The sequence below is a fragment of the Schistocerca nitens genome, chromosome 4 (assembly GCF_023898315.1).
Source record: "Schistocerca nitens isolate TAMUIC-IGC-003100 chromosome 4, iqSchNite1.1, whole genome shotgun sequence".
Lineage (NCBI taxonomy): Eukaryota > Metazoa > Arthropoda > Insecta > Orthoptera > Acrididae > Schistocerca > Schistocerca nitens.
Genome location: NC_064617.1, coordinates 802307794 through 802329981, shown reverse-complemented (window position 1 = coordinate 802329981; position 22188 = coordinate 802307794). Strand labels below are relative to the sequence as shown.

The window sequence follows — 22188 nt, the reverse complement described above, 5'->3', positions numbered from 1 at the left end:
GTGCTTCAGTCTGGAACCGCGCTGCTGCTACGGTCGCAGGTTCGAATTCTGCCTCGGGCATGGATGTGTGTGATGTTCGTAGGTTAGTTAGGTTTAAGTAGTTCTAAGTCTATGGGACTGATGACCTCAGATGTTAAGTCCCATAGTGCTTAGAGCCATTTGAACCATTTGGAGTTTCCCTTTAGACCTCTCGACGAAGTCCGCCTAACTCAGCTGATCAAATGGATCCATCGCAATTTACATATAAATTTTTTACTTTTTATGTGTGTATTTTAGTTGAACCACATTCCAGTGGTCCCGCGAAGAGAACTCTTTCGGATGTAGAAAGTCTTCAAAGCTTGTGAGTTTGACCATTCAATCGCCAAAGTACTAACGGCAGTCTATGATGAATTTGGCATAGCACCTTCGTTTCACAGAAAGAGCAGTCACTAAAGCTGCAAAAATGAATAAAAGAATAATTAACATTCAAGTGAAGCCTTTTGAAATAATTATTAGCTTGACATTGGCACTTTGGCAGCTGATCGATTACGTTGATGCGCAGTAGCGCAGTCCCTGTGCAGATTTAGAATGCATCTTTAAGATATATCATTATATACCGAAGAGGTGTTAAAATTTAACAGTTATAATAAAGCCGATGAGATGTAATCTGTACATGATTTACAACATTTATCAAGCCAAAAACAACTGTTGGCTGCTTGGGTTACGCGCATGTGAAATATGGAAGGCATTCCAGGAGGCTGCTGAAATTCTTCTTGCTGCATTACCTCAGTATTTGTGTTTTGCTTGTAATTTCAGACTTTTCGTTGAAACCAAACCAAATAAACTTCGTGGCTGTTTTGGCTTTCTTACCACATTTGTGCAGCAGTAAAGTGTGAGAGAGTAAGTCATCTATCATAGCGCAGTCACTAAGTATGGTGCCATGTTTACAGAGGAAGCTGCCCATCCCCTGGAAGAAGCTGCTGTCTACGCCCGGTCTATGGGGGTGCGCCTCTATGCACTTCGGCATCGGGTGGACATTCTTTGCGCTGCTCACATGCGGGCCTACCTATCTGGCCAACATCCTGCATTTCAACATCTCCAGTGTAAGTCAGCCCACTCTCTGAAATACACACACACATACACACACACACACACACACACACACACACACACACACACAAGCACCCATGCTCTGTGTCTACACATTAGTCTTAAATCTCTTTTAGGTTACAAAGCACGTTTCCTCAGTTAGTGTAAGACTATGCTAAATTTTTACTGGTAGAAATTTAAATCTTTGTCAGTTAGCTAAGGAACGTCCGCGCTGGTCAGCGCGGCAGAATGTCAATCCTAAGGGGCCCGGGATCTATTCCCGGCTGGGTCGGTGATTTTCTCCGCTCAGGAACAGGGTGCTGTGTTGTTCTAATCATCATCATTTCATCCCCATCGACGCGCAAGTTGCCGAAGTCGCGTCAAATCGAGACTTGCACCCGGCGAGTGGTCTACGTGACTGGAGGCCCTAGTCACACGACATTTTTTTTAGCTAAGGAGCGGGATGTCGAGACTTCCATGCTCCGACTAGAAGAAAATGCATCCTGGCAGACGATGAAGGCTGTTCACCGTCGACGCCATAAGATACCATCGCTTCAAGGTGGATATTTTAAGAGGAGCCAAATGGCTAGGCCAACACTCTGGCCGACGTCTTCGCCAAAAATTTAGGCTTTCCGCGAAATAAGCTCACTTACAAGTGGTCGAGGAGCCGCTTCAGCGTTGCCTGTACAGGCTGTAGGCGACCTGATGGACACAGTCATTCTTGATGACATGGATCATCGCCTTCGCTCCCTTAATCATAGATAAGCTCCAGGAAGTGAATAGCAACATCTAAAGTAGCTGTCTCCCAACGAAACCACCTACACTATAGCTCTTTTCAGTGGAGCACTCTGTACAGGTCACTATCCAGTGGCAGGGAAACCTGCCGCTACAGTGGCCCCACCAAAGGTGAACAACTATTTGCGCCTTCCAAGGAATTGTCGAACAATTACTGCTGGTGATCTCAAAAGTATTTGAGAGGCTTTTCATGTAGAGACTGTTGGGGCACATGCAAGTGCAATACATTATTCCAGGTTGCTTGGTTGATTTGGAGGAGGGAACCAAACAGCGAGGTCACCGGTCCCATCGGATTAGGGAAGCATGGGGAAGGAAGTCGGCCGTGCTCATTGAAAGGAACCGTCCCAGCATTTGCCTGAAGCGATTTCGGAAAATCACGGAAAATCTAAATCAGGATGGCCGGCCGCGGGTTTGAACCATCGTCTTCCCGAATGCGAGTCCACTGTGCTAATCACTGCGCCACCTCGCTCTGTACATTATTCTAGGTAGTAGAGTGTCAGCGCAGCAACTCCACAACCAATCAACTTCTGCGGATATGTAGAAGGCGATGGATGCAATGGAGCACCTTGAATTCTCAGGATTCGCCGGCTGGGGTGACCGAGCGGTTCTGGACACTACAGTCTGGAACCGCGCGACCGCTACGGTCGCAGGTTCGAATCCTGCCTCGGGCATGGATGTGTGTGATGTCCTTAGGTTAGTTAGGTTTAAATAGTTCTAAGTTCCAGGGGACTGATGACCTCAGCAGTTAAGTCCCATAGTGCTCAGAGCCATTTGAACCATTTTCTCAGGATTCGACTTCCTGGACGCAGCCCTTTCTTTCAATATCGTGTGAAATGGCAGCTTCCTCCTCAATCTGTATTAATCGTGGGAACCCTGCGTCTCACGTCAGTCTGCTTGATACATACCTCCAAGAAAAACGTTCCATGTGAGGCTCTCTGCAGACTTCAATATCAGTTGTGGTGTGCCGCAAGGTTCAATGCTGGGGCCAATCCTCTACACTCTTTCCACAGCCACAGTGGCAATTGTAGACTGAATGTAGCTCGCACTATATGCAGACGACACGGCTGTCTTCTGTTGGAGCATTAACATCCTGCAGATTGACTGTCACCAATAAGGCAGTTGATCGCATAACCACATGGATACTGAAGTGGCGTCTGGTTTCAACGTAGAAAGAAGGCCGCTATTACTATCACTCTTCTATACGTATTGGCCATCTACAGTCTGTGCACTCTAATGGAAACACAATGTGAAGGAGCAGGACTACGCGTTATCTCGACACCACGTAGGTCACTCGCATCAGTACATGCAATAATTGCTGCAGAAAGTGCCGGATCTCCACTTTGCTCCCATATGTAGAAGCAAACAGAACATCTCGGCGTCACTCTGTTTAAGTTGCTGCCACGACCGGTCCTCCAGTGAGTCGTCCTAGTGTGGCGTAATGCAGCGAACTTACACATCCAGTTGCTACTAGCATACCATATCAACCAAGGGACCTTCTCGCAGCGATATTTGATCATGTCACAGACAGACGAATACCCCCCCCCCCCCCACCACCCCGCTACTCCGCCTCCCTCACCTCCCCAGACGGGTGGGTTTCCAGTGAAACGCACGATTGTCTTTATCAGAAAGTGTGGCAGTCACAGAGTCGTCATATCCAGGCACGTGGGGCCAAAATACATGGTAGTACCCATATAAGATAATCAGATTTAGTGACAAGACCACCAGCAACTAACGAGTGGACTGGTTAAGCCGTTAAGGCAACCACAACAAGTCATATCTAGTTAAAATGAAAAAAAAAACCGGAATGTTACGGTTCTCAGAACAAGCAGAGCATACTGACGAATTTCTGCAATGATAAAGCCATTAATCCTGTCCTTCTGCATGTAGGTTAAAGAAGGGAAATTGTGCCGTTTCTCGCAAGCTTTTAAGCTTCTAATACAAAAACAATGTCCTACCTCACTGACCATTGGTGACAGCTGAAACTGTACGTCGAATATATCGCGGTTACCGCTCTTGCAGTAGAGAATGAACGGTAGATGAAGATTTAAATCTGTCTCTGAAAAATGCTCAGGTGACTCAATCAGGAAGACAGTTATCAGAGTTCGAGGTCAATTAAATAGCACCATCTGTGGTGATATCTCGCTGTCGGCTGTATTCATAGTCACTGGGACGAGAGAGCCTCTCTGAAGCTCGCAAAATACGGAGAGGCGACAGTGGCTCTGACAAGGAATGGTCCAATCCAACATGTCGAAACTTACTCTGGAATTTTTCTCACAGGAAGAATACACGCAAAGAAATGCACTGCCAGAATTTTAGTTGCTAAGGCGTACTGCAAGTATTTTAAAAAATGTCGAAGTTACTGATTTCTGCCGCAAGAAGAATCGCTTATAACAGCGATTCGTACAGCCCTTCCTGCCCAGCGCGCGAGTCAGGGAGTAAGCAGACGTAGCGCCCCGTAGCGCGAAGTTTGAAGTTCAGACACGCGAAGTTTAAGCACTTAAACCACACCAGAAATGTTTCAAATAATTAATTTTTTGAATAACTTGCAGTTCATATAGACAACTAAGCTGCTGCAGATGTCACTGTTACATTGTTGTTGTGGTCTTCAGACCTGAGACTGGTTTGATGTAGCTCTCCATGCTATTCTATCCTGTGCAAGCTTCTTCATCTCACAGTACCTACTGCAACCTACATCCTTCTGAATCTGCATAGTGTATTCATCTCTTGGTCTCCCTCTACGATTTTTACCCTCCACGCTGCCCTCCAATGCTAAATTTGTGATCCCTTGATGCCTCAGGACATGTCCTACCAACCGATCCCTTCTTCTAGTCGTGCCACAAACCTCTCTTCTCCCCAATCCTATTAAAAACCTCCTCATTAGTTATGTGATCTACCCATCTAATCTTCAGCATTCTTCTGTAGCACCACATTTCTAAAGCTTCTATTCTCTTCTTGTCCAAACCATTTATCGTCCATGTTTCACTTCCCAACCACTGCTTCCCTTTCATGTCCCTCGACTCTTATAACTGCCATCTGGTTTCTGTACAAATCGTAAATAGCCTTTCAATCCCTGTATTTTACCCCTGCCACCTTCAGAATATGAAAGAGAGTATTCCAGTCAACATTGTCAAAAGCTTTCTCTAAGTCTACAAATGCTAGAAACATATGTTTGCCTTTCCTTAATCTATTTTCTAAGATAAGACGTAGGGTTAGTATTGCCTCACGTGTTCCAATATTTCTGCGGAATCCATACTGATCTTCCCCGAGGTCGGCTTCTACCAGTTTTTCCATTCGTCTGTACAGAATTCGCGTTAGTATTTTTCAGCCGTGACTTATTAAACTGATAGTTCGGTAATTTTCACATCTGTCAACACCTGCTTTCTTTGTGATTGGAATTATTATATTCTTCTTGAAGTCTGAGGGTATTTCGCCTAGTCTTGTTTCGACTCAGGTCTTTTAGTGCTCTGTCAAACTCTTCATGCAGTATCATATCTCCCATTTCATCTTCATCTACATCCCCTTCCATTTCCATAATATTGTCCTCAAGTACATCGCCATTGTATAGACCCTCTATATACTCCTTCCACCTTCCTGCTTTCCCTTCTTTGCTTAGAGCTGGGTTTCCATTACAGCGCTTGATATTCATACAAGTGGTTCTCTTTTCTCCAAAAGTCTCTTTAATTTTCCTGTAGACAGTATCTATCTTACCCCTAGTGAGATAAGCCTCTACATCCTTACATTTGTCCTCTAGCCATCCCTGCTTAGCCATTTTGCACTTCCAGTCGATCTCATTTTTGAGACCTTTGTATTCAGTTTTGCCTGATTCAATTACTGCGTGTTTATATTTTCTCCTTTCATCAATTAAATTCAATATTTCTTCTGTTACCCAACGATTTCTATTAGCCCTCGTCTTTTTACCTACTTGATCCTCTGCTGCCTTCACTACTTCATCCCTCAAAGCTACCCATTCTACTTTTACTGCATTTCTTTCGCCCATTCCTGTCAATTATGCTCTCCCTGAAACTCTGTACAACCTTTGGTTTAGTCAGTTTATCCAGGTCCCATCTCCTTAAATACCCACCTTTTTGCAGTTTCTTGTTTTAATGTACAGTTCATAACCAATAGATTGTGGTCAGAGTCCACATATGCCCCTGGAAATGTCTCACAATTTAAAACCTGGTTCCTAAATCTGATACTTTCTAGTATCTCCAGGCTTCTTCCGTGTATACAACCTTCTTTCATGATTCTTGAACCAAGTGTTAGTTATGATTAAGTTATGCTCTGTGCAAAATTCTAACAGGCGGCTTCCTCTTTCATTTCTTTCCCCCAATCCATATTCACCTACTACGTTTCCTTCTATTCCTTTTCCTACTATCGAATTCCAGTCCACCATGACTATAAAATTTTCGTCTCCCTTCCCTACCTGAATAATTTCTTTTATCTCATCATACATTTCATCAATTTCTTCGTCATCTTCAGAGCTAGTTGGCATATAAACTTGTACTACTGTAGTAGGCGTGGGCTTCGTGTCTATCTTGGCCACAATAATGCGTTCACTATGCTGTTGGTAGTAGCTTACCCGCACTCCCATTTTTTTATTCATTATTAAACCTACTCCTGCATTACACCTATTTGATTTTGTATTTATAACCCTGTATTCACCTGACCAGAAGTCTTGTTCCTCCTGCCACCGAACTTCACTAATTCCCACTATATCTAACTTCAACCTATCCATTTCCCTTTTTAAATTTTCTAACCTTACTTGCCCGATTAAGGGATCTGACATTCCACACTCCCATCCGTAGAATGCCAGTTTTCTTTCTCCTGATAACGACGTCCGCTTGAGTAGTCTCCGCGCGGAGATCCGAATGGAGGACTATTTTATCTCCGGAATATTTTACCCAAGAGGACGCCATCATCATTTAACCATACAGTAAAGCTGCATGCCCTGGGGAAAAATTACGGCTGTAGTTTCCCCTTGCTTTCAGCCGTTACATAACTGACTAGAAAATGAAGGTGGCATGTGACGTTACATTACAGACGACTTTCATCTATCGGGACTTTAATTTGTTGACAGAAAATATTTTGTGACAATTCCTGTAGCATAGTTTTAATGACAACTTATGAATAATGTGTATTTTACTAACAATGAAACAGTTCCTTGTTTGTTTCCTGCAGTCGTCTATGATGTGTCTATTGAATGAGGAAAACAAATACGTTCCTACATCAGGAACATCTGATAAAATCAGCATTAATGCTTGCAGGCATTTTACAATAATTGTTAGTTATATTTAGACAGCATTGAGATGGAGTAAGAAATGACCGAGGACATTCTACTTGTAGTGTTCGTACCAGGCATACTTGATCAAATTCGTAAAATGTGGTGATGCCAACTGACAATGAACAAATGACTGACGTTTAGCAATATTATCAGAATTTATATTTGCCCGGTAGTTTTTTAAAAAACACTGTGGAAATATTTCTTTATCGAGAGACTGAATCACACTATTAGTTCCGGGTGGAATCCAAATAATATTAACAGTCTTTTCGTCGTCCTCCTAAAGAGAGAGATGATGTTATGTCCAGGCCAAGAATCCAACAAAAGCAATGAATCGATTTCTGCAGCTATATGAAAACGTTTCCGCTGTAAAATTGAAAATTATTCTCCATTTTTATAGATTTTGCTACGTAGACTACAAGTTTTTTGCCACTAAACAGTTCTTCGTTTAAAATGTTTAGTCCTAATGTGCCTTGAGGTTCGTGAAGACAGATATAAATATTGCAAACATTAATCCACCGAAACAACTGCCCAGGTGGTTCTTTTTTTCGCTCGAAATGATAAAGTGGGGTTTGCACTTAGATCTTGCATGAAACCTTTCTAATTGCTTTCATTCAAAGCATTTTAAGGGGTAACAAGAAGCTTCATCTTCACGACCGCTACGAATTTCTGTACAGAATTACATTTTTATGACATCTCTACACATTTACTTTTAAAAAAAGAACTGGGTAATTTTGCGACTTCCTTTTCCATGTAATTTCCTTAATCTGTGTAACCAGAGGGCACAATCTCATAGATCTCCCTCAGTGAGTGCACTGAGTATCATGAACAGTTCTAATAGTTTTTCTTTCACACTTTTGCGAATTTCATTTTGTCGCAATATTTTATACTTTATGTTTCCTCCATTTGCACAAATCACGTTCAGATTTTACGAAACGAAACTGGCTTTGCACACTACTTAACTTTATGTGCTTCCCCTCTCCTTCGTTTAACCAAAAAAATTTTCAGCCTTTTCTTCGTCAATAAAATCTGTTAAAATATGGTTCTTCTTTCAGCTTGAAAGATGCTGTATTTTTGTTCTGGACTTCAATTAGCACAACAATCATCATTCGAGCTACAATTCACGGAAGTGTCAGAATTACTTCCGGTTTTTTCTAACGTTTGCGCAACTTCGAACGAAATGTCGACACAATTAGAATGAATTGTCAAGAAATTAGCTAATAAATAACACGTGTAGGTCTTCAGGAGAAATTTGATTGCATACAATATTCTTCATATTTCATTTTTCCAAAGTTTAGAACATTAATGGATTTCACATTACTGTGAAGCTCTGGAACCTTCACAATGACAGATGCTATTAGCAAGTATATACGAAAAGAAAAACACATAGGAAACTGGTGGTTTCGTCTCCATTCTTAACACCTAGCGATACCGCAAAGGGACTGTTAATTACTACGATTTAAATCAGTTGTGAATTCTGGTGAATAGTAACTGTGAACAAATGTGACAGAGAAACTAATGAAAACTGAAATTCTCTTTACAAATTACGATCGCATAGTTTACCAATGAGCCGTCAACCAAGGATGTGCGGCTGACTTGTTGAGCATGCACTGTCTGCTACAACTATGGTAGGAGTGTAGATTCCTCAATCCTCCTGGCGAGCTACGAATTTGGCAATTTTCAGCGGTTTATCTTAGCAGCTAAAATTTTGGCGTTGTGTTTCCTTCGGTATATTCTGCCTGCGTAAAAAATTTCAGGCAGGTTTCGAGATGTCGGTTCGTGCTGCTTCCCACAAGGGTCACGCGTTTCAGTAAGAGGTGTTAGAATTTTCACCACAGAAGCTATCGATATCAAAACAGCAGTCTGTACTGCCTTAGAAATTGGGAAGATTCCCTTTAATTAATCGTTGTTTCAGTTCATTATCTATGGCGTTAGCGTCGTGAAATTTGTGGGACCGCATTGATGCAAACACTTCGTTTGTATCTCAAAACTAATGCGATGACACTGCTGAAATGTTGAAATTTTAGTTGAGATAAATTTGGTGAAACCCTTACGTTAAAAGACAGTTGACTTCCTGCCATGAAGTAAAATATATTGTCTATATTTTACATAATTTTTTATAATACGAACCGTCAACGAAGCTATGCAAATTTGTTGGAAATACATTTTATACCACAGACAATAAATTTTACAAGATACTTTGTGAGGCTCATTATTTTCCTCTCAGGAGAAACAACAGACGTATTCAGCGTAACCTGGTCCATTGCCTACGATCTGAAAGCAGATAATGTGGCTCATTATCACCACGTTCAATAAAAGTTACTGCACTTTATGCCTCAAATCATACGTTACACAAAAAGATGGTAGTGAAATATTACAATTTAACTTCCTCTTCATTACCTATTTTCACTGTTTGGTATCTAATGCAGTGCGGAAGATTTTCTTTTTGCATGCTAATGACACTATAAGTTGAAACTCCATCCATGACTTACTATACGAAAGTATTATTCCCAAGAATAAACTTACAGAAATGATGTAGCACTTGATGTAGTACAGAAACTCCAAGCCTACATAGGAAACATGGTTTCATGTTACTGATTGTGTTTCGTGTTTGCGGGAACGCCTTACGCTACAGATAAATGCTAATCTATAATCCACTATGTTTCGTATAGGTAGCCATACAGTTTATTAACTTTCTTGGGATGTTTCTCAGTATTTACTGGCTACGCGGTTGGCCGTCTCTTTTTATCAATTGCAGACATAGGCGGACGGTTCTCGAAACGTTAAGTATATGATTCTGGCAGCTGAAATGGAAGTTTATCAGTTGATAATATTTGGATGTTTTGTTGCTTTGCAGAACGCCGCCCTGTCTGCGATCCCCTACATAATGGGCGGCTCCGCCAGCGTCGTTTTCAGTTGGATACTCGACTACCTGATCAGCAACAAGATTGTCTCCAAGATGAACGGCTACCGCATCTTCAATGGAATCAGTGAGTGAAAAGAATATTTCCTTCAATCAAAAATGTTGTTGTGAAGTTCTATTCTGCCCTTACCAACTGCTTGTCTCTAACGACTTTACTCTTTCATTTTGCAATTTGTTTACCTACACTTGTCCGTATACCTCGTTTCTAATAATGTCACATTTTCTGTTCCTCCCGAGGAAGACTTCATAAATATATATTTTTCTCTGGTGATCCATTCTGACCCCACTTAGAATTCATTTCAAGCTGTCTGTATCATGGAACCCCATTTACTCTTGTTCTCATATCATTCCTAATTCCTCTTCTACTCCTTTCTTCCATAAGCTCTTCGACAGCTTAAACAATTCATTTGCATCTTTTATTCTAGATCATTTCTGAATTTCTTTGAACTGACTTTACGCCTTATCTGGCTCTTATCTTAAAAGATAACTTAAGGTTACCTCGCTATACATTAGAGGCCTTTTTTTCTCTGCTTTACCCCTGCCTTATCGAACACGGCGTATTTTTCAACAATAGGTGACCCTTCTTCATTGTGTTTTACTGGTATTATTAACTATTTCTTAACTGGTCTATTATAAAGGTTATCATTCCATTCATTTTTGTGTTATGTGGTCCCTATTGTAGTTCCCCCTTAACATGAGTCAAGAAATGTCTCAACGTTCAGAGCTCCTGAACTGCCGTGTCCATAACACTTGGACGCTCTTCCTCTTGTTAATTTCTGTGCCATACTGATACATCCCTCGAACACTGCATTAGTCATTAGCCATTTTCCATGTTCTCTGTACGCTACGTCATCTGAATGGAGGCAAACTTTGCTCACACTGCAGTACGTCTATTGCACGGTTTTCATAGCACAACGATCTTCTCCACTGTATTAATATTGTTGTCGTTGTTAATTTGCTTGTTACTGTGTCTCGTCATACCTAACTCCCTATTTTCTTCTTTATCTCTTATTGTCAGGATTTTCCATCCCATTTCAAACTGATGTAAGCACATTTCGATAAAAACCCATTAGAATCGTATATTAACTTTTAAATATGATTTCGTCCAAATGACAACGTCGAAGCAATAAAGCGTAAGGTTATTTTCAATTTTTTTGTGTTTCTTGAAGTTTTTCCGGCGAATTCGGAATTCCAGGAGATTATGTGATTCAGCCAGATGGCGTAGACATCTAGCTTTGATACTGCGACAGACCACCAACCAACCGTCTCCAGGTGAACTTAATGACTGATGTCAACAAAGCGACGCATGCTAGTAACCTCTGGTCGCAAGCGAATTTTTAAATTCTTCGATGGCTCACCTGAGGATAACTGGGAGGTGCCGAGTTGAAATATCGTGGTATGTGTCGAACGACAACCGGCAGGAAGCCTGAAATTTTCTTGAACATGCAGTTGTAAAATTCACCTGAAGAGAACTGTCTGGTTGTCAGCCGAAACAACGAGGCAAAAAGTTAACGTGACGCTGCTGGAATCGTAAAATTCCACGGAACATATTTCTTCTGTTTAGTTTGTTTATTTTGGTACAGTCATTAGAAACACAAACAAAATACTGTCAAAGTCAGTCCACTCCCTTGTCACAAAAGAATATTAAGAGAAGCCATCTTTCGTATCTGCTGTTTTCATAGGGTGACCAGATGCAATTGTTTAAAAAGGAGGACAAACAGATTCAAAAAGCAGGACAAAGGAAGAAAAAAGAGGACACATCAAACGGGTCAACTGCAGATGAGGATACCACCCGTCAGCTGACGGTTAATCTGTCTAGTTATTTCTTACCTTTATTAGCCACTGAGACGTACGTTCCAGCTCCACATATCTTACATTCCGCTTCAAATTCGTTTCTCCCTTTCTTGAAAGCCGGATATTTGCAGGAAAGGACATCAGAAAATGTACACTTTCGTTTAGGCATAGCCAAATATGTTACGTAACTCACTGGGTTAAAAATTACAATCACAAATCACACGTGCACCACAGGAAGCCAAGCCAATACAAAGCGAAGATACGAAATGAAAATTTTAAGTAATTGATATTTGCATTCGCTTATAGGTCGATCAACGATAACATCGACGATTCTGGTGCCACCTACTAATACCGCCTTCGTGCGTGTTTATAAGGAAGGCTGTGCCAATAGTTAAAGTATTTAAGAAAAGAGCAATAGAACGGGACGAATTGTAAATTTAACTGTATTACGCTCAGCTTTGCGAAAAAAGCCGGACACTGTAAAAATCCGCCCGGACCCCGGACAAAGAGCTAAAAAGGAGGACATGTACGGATTAATCCGGACGTCTGTTCACCCTATGTTTTCACAGATCTACCAACATAAAACGTGCGCATGCTAGAGCCACGGACGTACGTGCTTCCTGCAAACATCGTTTATGTTTTTGCTAAAGGCTAGGCACCTGCTGTACTGAAACTGCTGTACTGAAATTGCTTCAACATCTTCAGATAATATGTATAATACATTGTTTTCCTTTCTAAAAAAAATACTGTCAATTTCAGACAGGGGCTCAACTTGATGATGTGAGACCCTGCCCACTCGTCTCTTATAGGGTGCCTAGGAAGCTGTTTTTTCGGATAGCTAGACAACATACAAGCAGATCATAGTAATGGAGTTTATTACAGTAATTGAACTGACAATACTTAACTTTTCGTTGTTACATGATGGATCGGAAGCATTTGGCGACATGCAAATAATCAAAGTCCTTTGATAGATACAGTTTCCATGCAAGCTAATCACACAAGTTCCCAAGTCACTGCTATCGTTCATATCACTGCAGCTCTTCTAGTGCGGCCGAGGCTAGGCTAGGCGGCGCGTCGCTTTTATTCTCTTCGCGTAGAGGCCGCTCCTGCCTGGTGACTTCCAAGTGCTATTGGCTGGCGTCGTCTCACAGGCCTCTCTGCTGTATCGTTTTTGATCTTTGTGTCGGCGCTTGTTGTTACACTGGAACATATAATAGTGACGAATATGAACAAAGCAAGGTGATCAAATTAACTACTCCCATTTAAACATAAAAGCACGTCCAACAACAGAATTTGCTATTATGAACCATAATCCACAATAAAAAAACAAGCAAAACTGACGGCCGAAAACAAATTTCAAAATAGGACATTTCGTCACTTTCACTAAAAACCTGTTGTTGTGGTCTTCAGTCCTGAGACTGGTTTGATGCAGCTCTCCATGCTACTCTATCCTGTGCAAGCTTCTTCATCTCCCAGTACCTACTGCAACCTACATCCTTCTGAATCTGTTTAGTGTATTGATCTCTTGGTCTCCCTCTACGATTTTTACCCTCCACGCTGCCCTCCAATGCTAAATTTGTGATCCCTTGATGCCTCAAAACATGTCCTACCAACCGATCCCTTCTTCTAGTCAAGTTGTGCCACAAACTTCTCTTCTCCCCAATCCTATTCAATACCTCCTCATTAGTTACGTGATCTACCCACCTTATCTTCAGCATTCTTCTGTAGCACCACATTTCGAAAGCTTCTATTCTCTTCTTGTCCAAACTGGTTATCGTCCATGTTTCACTTCCATACATGGCTACACTCCATACAAATACTTTCAGAAACGACTTCCTGACACTTAAATCTATACTTGATGTTAACAAATTTCTCTTCTTGAGAAACGATTTCCTTGCCATTGCCAGTCTACATTTTATATCCTCTCTACTTCGACCATCATCGGTTATTTTACTCCCTAAATAGCAAAACTCCTTTACTACTTTAAGTGTCTCATTTCCTAACCTAATTCCCTCAGCATCACCCGACTTAATTTGACTACATTCCATTATCCTCGTTTTGCTTTTGTTGATGTTCATCTTATATCCTCCTTTCAAGACACTGTCCATTCCGTTCAACTGCTCTTCCAAGTCCTTTGCTGTCTCTGACAGAATTACAATGTCATCGGCGAACCTCAAAGTTTTTACTTCTTCTCCATGGATTTTAATACCTACTCCGAATTTTTCGTTTGTTTCCTTTACTGCTTGCTCAATATACAGATTGAATAACATCGGGGAGAGGCTACAGCCCTGTCTCACACCTTTCCCAACCACTGCTTCCCTTTCATGCCCCTCGACTCTTATAACTGCCATCTGGTTTCTGTACAAATTGTAAATAGCCTTTCGCTCCCTGTATTTTACCCCTGCCACCTTCAGAATTTGAAAGAGAGTATTCCAGTTAACATTGTCAAAAGCTTTCTCTAAGTCTACAAATGCTAGAAACGTAGGTTTGCCTTTTCTTAATCTAGCTTCTAAGATAAGTCGTAAGGTCAGTATTGCCTCACGTGTTCCAACATTTCTACGGAATCCAAACTGATCTTCCCCGAGGTCGGCTTCTACCAGTTTTTCCATTCGTCTGTAAAGAATTCGCGTTAGTATTTTGCAGCTGTGACTTATTAAACTGATAGTCCGGTAATTTTCGCATCTGTCAACACCTGCTTTCTTTGGGATTGGAATTATTATATTCTTCTTGAAGTCTGAGGGTATTTCGCCTGTCTCATACATCGTGCTCACCAGATGGTAAAGTTTTGTCATGACTGGCTCTCCCGAGGCCATCAGTAGTTCTAATGGAATGTTGTCTACTCCCGGGGCCTTGTTTCGACTCAGGTCTTTCAGTGCTCTGTCAAACTCTTCACGCAGTATCTTATCTCCCATTTCGTCTTCATCTACATCCTCTTCCATTTCCATAATATTGTCCTCAAGTACATCGCCCTTGTATAAACCCTCTATATACTCCTTCCACCTTTCTGCCTTCCCTTCTTTGCTTAGAACTGGGTTGCCATCTGAGCTCTTGATATTCATACAAGTGGTTCTCTTCTCTCCAAAGGTCTCTTTAATTTTCCTGTAGGCAGTATCTATCTTACCCCTAGTGAGACAAGTCTCTACATCCTTACATTTGTCCTCTAGCCATCCCTGCTTAGCCATTTTGCACTTCCTGTCGATCTCATTTTTGAGACGCTTGTATTCCTTTTTGCCTGCTTCATTTACTGCATTTTTATATTTTCTCCTTTCATCAATTAAATTCAATATTTCTTCTGTTACCCAAGGATTTCTATTAGCCCTCGTCTTTTTACCTACTTGATCCTCTGCTGCCTTCACTACTTCATCCCTCAAAGCTACCCATTCTTCTTCTACTGTATTTCTTTCCCCCATTCCTGTAAATTGTTGCCTTATGCTCTCCCTGAAACTCTCTACAACCTCTGGTTCTTTCAGTTTATCCAGGTCCCATCTCCTTAAATTACCACCTTTATGCAGTTTCTTCAGTTTCAATCTGCAGTTCATAACCAATAGATTGTGGTCAGAATCCACATCTGCCCCAGGAAATGTCTTACAATTTAAAACCTGGTTCCTAAATCTCTGTCTTACCATTATATAATCTATCTGATACCTTTTAGTATCTCCAGGATTCTTCCAGGTATACAACCTTCTTTTATGATTCTTGAACCAAGTGTTAGCTATGATTAAGTTGTGCTCTGTGCAAAATTCTACAAGGCGGCTTCCTCTTTCATTCCTTCCCCCCAATCCATATTCACCTACTATGTTTCCTTCTCTCCCTTTTCCTACTGACGAATTCCAGTCACCCATGACTATTAAATTTTCGTCTCCCTTCACTACCTGAATAATTTCTTTTATCTCGTCATACATTTCATCAATTTCTTCATCATCTGCAGAGCTAGTTGGCATATAAACTTGAACTACTGTAGTAGGCATGGGCTTTGTGTCTATCTTGGCCACAATAATGCGTTCACTATGCTGTTTGTAGTAGCTAACCCGCACTCCTATTTTTTTATTCATTATTAAACCTACTCCTGCATTACCCCTATTTGATTTTGTATTTATAACCCTGTAATCACCTGACCAAAAGTCTTGTTCCTCCTGCCACCGAACTTCACTAATTCCCACTATATCTAATTTTAACCTATCCATTTCCCTTTTTAAATTTTCTAACCTACCTGCCCGATTAAGGGATCTGACATTCCACGCTCCGATCCGTAGAACGCCAGTTTTCTTTCTCCTGATAACGACGTCCTCCTGAGTAGTCCCCGCCCGGAGATCCGAATGGGGGACTATTTTACCTCCGGAATATTTTACCCAAGAGGACGCCATCATCATTTAATCATACAGTAGAGCTGCATGTCCTCGGGAAAAATTACGGCTGTAGTTTCCCCTTGCTTTCAACCGTTCGCAGTACCAGCACAGCAAGGCCGTTTTGGTTAATGTTACAAGGCCAGATCAGTCAGTCATCCAGACTGTTGCCCCTGCAACTACTGAAAAGGCTGCTGCCCCTCTTCAGGAACCACATGTTTGTCTGGCCTCTCAACAGATACCCCTCCGTTGTGGTTGCACCTACGGTACGGCTATCTGTATCGCTGAGGCACGCAAGCCTCCCCACCAACGGCAAGGTCCATGGTTCATGGGGGGGGGGGGGACTATGTAACGATATATAAGAAAAAAATGGCTCTGAGCACTATGCGACTTAACTTCTGAGGTCATCAGTCGCCTAGAACTTAGAAATAATTAAACCTAACTAACCCAAGGTCATCACACACATCCATGCCCGAGGCAGGATTCGAGCCTGCGACCGTAGCGGTCGCTGATATTTAAGAAAACATATAATGTAACTTAGGAATAAAAAATAACTCAGTGAAGTCGGTATGGGCCAGACGAAATATCTTAGGTTATTAAAAACAAAAATAACATGCCTCGACAGACTGCAAACTTATTTATTATTTTTGCAGCAAAGTAAGACAAAGTGACTGAAATCAATCGTCCAAAATACCGACAGTAGCAACACAGAGCGTGTATAGTAACATAAATGGGAGAATTTTGATTATTAAGCAACGAAAGCAACTTTAAGATCGATTTTGACAATAGCAACCAAGTCTAAGAAATTTCAGACAATCGTAAACCGAAATGCATCGAACATTTTCTATAGTGCAATACAGACCGCAATTTAATAACAAAGTTCTGCTGCCGCAATGCGCGTACTTCATTACATCAGAGATGGAGATAACACATAGCAAAGGTAGAGCAGTTGCTCGAAGCAAGTAATAATTTCTGTTATCTGCATCGAGTCTCGTCGTGTAGCACTTGTCCCTGGCAACGTTGCATCTTACAGCGTGATCAGAGCACACACGTGTGGTGACTATTTCATGTTCATATTGAGCGGTCCAGATCTGATTTACGGTGCTATTCGAATACTATCAAAGTCATATCGTCAAAATTCTTCAAGAAAGAAAAATTAGCACTATGTTCTGTAGTAGCAATTCTACACACTGACGACTGAATATTTAAATTAGCGGAATGTGCTGCTGCATAAACTAGATAAACCTCCGTTACTCTTAACACTCTGTACGTTACCTGAATTCCAAGTCATGTCACGCTCTTCGTATTTATTACAACTATGTGCTTTTAACCACAGCATTCCATAAATTTTTCATATGCAGCTACAAAATTATTACAATTAGTATACGCAGTGTCTGCGTTTAACTATCTAGACCTACTATGCAATTCTTCATTCATGCATGTCTGAAGGAACAGACACTGCTACGATCGACAGCTTAATGAAATGGAAGAAACGTATTCAGAATTGTGAATATGATTAGACTACTGCCACACGGTTTATGAGTGACAAATGAAAATTGCTTTACCGGGACTGGAAACTGGATTTCCCGCTTTACACTAGCGGTAGCCTTAATCGCGTTGGTTACCTGAACACGCCTTCAGGGCCGCCCCAAATCTCCATACGTCACTAAATGTCTACGTCTTGCATTCACACAATTGCCGTTACTCCCGCACAGGAAGAGACTTTTTATCATTTTTGCAGCCTGTCTGGGCATGTACTGCTGTTTGCAGTGTCTGTCTGTGACGATGTACTACGTCATAAATTGATCAGCAGTCTGATCGTATTCGCAATTTCGAATAGACTTCTTCAATTTTATTAAGATGTCGATCGTAGCAATGTTTGTTACTCCTGGCAGGCATACATGTCTGAAGGACATTACATAGTACATCGGTAAACAACGAAACTGCCAATAATGCTATATGACTAGACAGGCTGCGATAATAATAATAAAAAGTCTTCCTGCGCGGGAATCTCAGCAACTGTGCGAGGGCAGGACGCAGACTCTGTGACATATGGAGATTTGGGTCGGCTCTGGAGGCGTGCTCGGATGCCCGAAGCGGCTAAGACGACCGCTCGTGTAAAGCGGGAAATCCGGGTCCTAATCCAGGTCCGACAAAAATTTTCATTTGTCTCTAGTAAATTGTGAAGCAGTAGTGTAATCATATACACAGTTCCGAATACATTTCTTCCATAGAAAATTATTCTTCTTTGTGTGGCATTAACTAGCTAAGCCCATGGCAAATTACCAATTCCCCAGTCGGCCGTGTCTACTTTAGAGAAAGTTTTTAGGTAAGTCAAAATTTGGCGACAAGGCAGGGAAACGAACACCGTTCTTGCCTTCTGTGAGGTCAGTGCAATGCCTCTCGTCGTTCTGTTACTCCAGTGAGTTAGTGTCCGTCTCTAATGACAATGAAGTCGACAGAACGATCACTTGCTTTGAACTGTCGGCTCGTTCTTTAAAACAATATTGCAACAAATTTTTATTTGACAATTACACAATTTCCTATCATTTGGATGATTGTACATGAATGTATAACGAGTCTGACTCTATTTTACACTTGGTGTACTAGTTGATAGCCGGATAGCCGTCTTTAAACGCGAATCAGTGCACAGTAATATCTGTAAACAAGAGAAAGTACTCTATTGTTTCCGACTGCGAGGTACGTGGTTAAGCTCTGGTACCCCTTACATCGCTTAGATGCAGCAATACTGTGAAGCTGTGAGAGGCGGTAAAAAAGTTTCTTGTCGAAAGCCGTACCATCCAGAATCGGTACGCCAATCAGTCGAAATCACTATGAGCACTGCTGCAACCATCTCACCGAGTTGAATATGTCCATATGGTAAAACACCAAGTCCTGTTGCGTGAAAAAGTCTGTAACTGCGTACTTTACAATCTCGTGCGACGAGAATCGTCGACACTTCAAGGCCTCTTTTAGCGGACGGAAGGCGAATCAATCATGGGAGGGGGTGGGGAGGGGGGGGGGGACACTATGTATAGTTTCTCACATGAGTTGCTGTAACTTCTGCATTATGATATTTATGATGTGAGGACGTGCGTTGTCATGAAACTGCTGTTCGTCGCACCAGCGTTTGTCGCCTACAAGAATGCGGACAAGGAATGTGTTGCCTTCAACATTGAAGCACATTAGGTGATTTAGGCAAAACAACAATGATTGAGGCTGGCCTCCCAGATCGAGGGTCGTCTTGTGTCGAACCCGAACCAGCACGGAACTTGGCTCACCATTACTCAACGGTGGCTTTCGACAGACATGTTACTCCAAACACATTCTTCATTCTCCGATGGATGTTACCGGCAAGCCAAGAAGACTAATCAAGAAAAGAAAAACAGCAATTTGGCCCTGTTTGTACGCATTTGGCAATAACGTCACCATAGTGACCGCACACACGTCGGAAAGACACGAATGCCACACTAATCCCCTGATTACATACCGGTGCTTAAATAATCGCATCGGAGTCGCACTAGGTTGATATACGCTGCAGCGATACCCTCAAACGAAAACTTTTTGTTAACTCCTTATATATGAAATGAAGTCAACTCGTTAAATCAACAGCAGAGGTGGTGAATGAAAGTCTTCGATTTGTTGGTAGGATTCTGGGAAGTTGCGTTGCGTCCATTGACGACACCGTATACAAGGCACCAGTGCGACCTGTTCTATAATTCTGTTCTAATGTTTAGAGTCCTTATTAACCCTGATTGACAGCAGATACCAAAGATATCGCAGTAATTCTGAGGCGTATTTCTGGGATCGCAAAATGGCAGTATAGTCCATTAGGTAGTGTAACGGACATGGACAGAACAGGAAATCTTCGGAGAAATGTATTTCTTGTCTTTCCTGCCTTTCTAAATTGTCTTTCTTTGTCTGCCAAGAAAGACAATACAAACTGGGCAATCAGGAAGATTCATTTCGGCCAAGGAGCTATCATCCTAACATTACTTCGTTAATTATTGTTATTTTCACGATTAAATTAAATTACACGTAGTAACTTCTGAATCCAACCTTGAGAACTGTACTATGGCTTTTCTCTTTCTTCTTTTAGCCGTTTAATTAATCAGGAATTAAGTTTAGTCTTACCCTAGTTTTATGAGATGCCATTCGTATCATTACCATCTGCTGCTTCCCATCCTGGGTTTGGCCTTAGTTGGTGCCAGCAAGCCTCGCCCTCTCTACAGCACCGTAACAAATCCTGTATGACAGCTGGACCCATCTCCATCGCTCCCCCTGAACATTGGCTCTTACGTCCGCTGTGGGATCCTCTGAATGACCTTCCCACATCATCGTAGTAAAATCGGCAATGCTGTGAATGTAGTTTAAATTACCCTGTTATTTCGCGATTAACTAAGAATAAATTAGGTGAGGAAGGATGACATCAACTAATATTATGTTGTATTATGTTGCAGTTGATAACTCTGGTCTGGTCAAATTTGTGTTTGCCTGATAATAATTCCAAAATAGTATCAGGGAATCCGTGTTCATAGATGAAGAGTTTCGGACATTACACATAAACGTCGTTCTTCTTTTTCAGAGTTTTTAACTATAGTAGCTATGATAATAGTTTACTAGTACGTCCATATTTCATCTGAAGTGAACTCATTTAAGTATATGCCGCAACTGTGCAACTGAAAAGGACTCGTCCAGTTCCGCTTCCCATCCTTCTCCAGTCCCAACTTGTCTCTGACGTCCTAACCTCCATACCTTCGAAGAAAGCAGTAAACTTCTTTTATTTAAACATTAGTGACCCTATGAGGTGGTGCACTGGGGTCGTATTAGGGAGGGGAAAAACTTTGATCTGGCCATATAGATTCAGATTTTCCATGGTTTCTCTAAAACGCTTAAGGCAAATGCCTAGATGGTTTCTTTGAGAAGTATAAGGCTGATTTCGAAGTACAAGGCCGATTTCGAAGTACAAGACCGATTTCCTTCCCCACCCTTGTCTAATCCTTGCTTGTGTTCCATCGTTGTAGAGTGCTCGGTTTACATAGACAAAATAAGGAATGTCTATTTACAAATGTCTTTATTTACAACAATTACTTTCTTTACTCTTTTCTTAGAGCATAACTAGTTTAGAAATATATAATTTTACTGTCAAGAGCACACTGTTTTACATTTACGATAGCCAAAAGTGTCCATAAAACATTCAGCCATAAATAATTAGCTGCAGGAATACCTTTTTGTACACGTTTCGAACAGAGGTCTTCTTAAAGCTCTCTTGGCTATGGTACACGTACCATAGTGTGACCTTGAAAAAATTATGAAGAAAAGAGTAAATAAAATGGATGTTGTACAAACTGAAATTTCTCCATATACAACACTGTTCGGCTGAGGGCCGAGCACCCTGTATGTAGTTAATCAAACAGAAAACATTATGACGGTAACGTAAGATGTAGTCTTCTCGATATTCGCTTCTCTCGACAAGCTGAACACAATGCAGTTGTAGCCATATGCTTCCTAGATACCTAGTCATTTGTAAGCTCTATGGCGCATGTTCGAAATATATTTCTATGAGGTGAAAGTGCTAACTGATTAACTAAAATAATGATTTGTTACTGAATGTGAATACATTTACATGAGTGACTCTGATTTATAGTCGTATTAAGCTGAACCAAAATTTTTTATTTTAGAAAAAATAATAAAAGCCTACTACCGTCTTTTTAGTATTTCTCTATGGCAGCTTCTTCATCAGGGCTTCTGTTGCTATGAAAAACATTCATTATATTGTTAATAATCCAGAGACTCTTGTCTGTGGATGCTATAATACATTGTTAATCGCTATTTGCGAAACTGAGGTGGTACGTATACAGACTTGCAGAAGAAAAATTTGCTAAGATTCCTTTACAGTTCAATCAGTTGTTTTTTCCTTCCCACGTTTGTTCTTTCTTACTACTCACTCTCGTATTATTCAGTCTGGTTGCGCCTATGAGTTCATT

General features: G+C 41.3%; 1 protein-coding gene across 2 annotated transcripts in view; it reads left to right on the top strand.

The window, feature by feature from the left end:
* Positions 1–22188, top strand: part of LOC126251869 (sialin-like) — a 133143-nt gene that overhangs the window by 92681 nt on the left and 18274 nt on the right. For both annotated transcript variants that reach the window (XM_049952557.1, XM_049952556.1), the window contains 2 exons: positions 930–1082; positions 9999–10131. In XM_049952557.1, coding sequence (XP_049808514.1) covers positions 930–1082; positions 9999–10131 — 286 coding nt within the window. The remainder of the gene's footprint in view (positions 1–929; positions 1083–9998; positions 10132–22188) is intronic.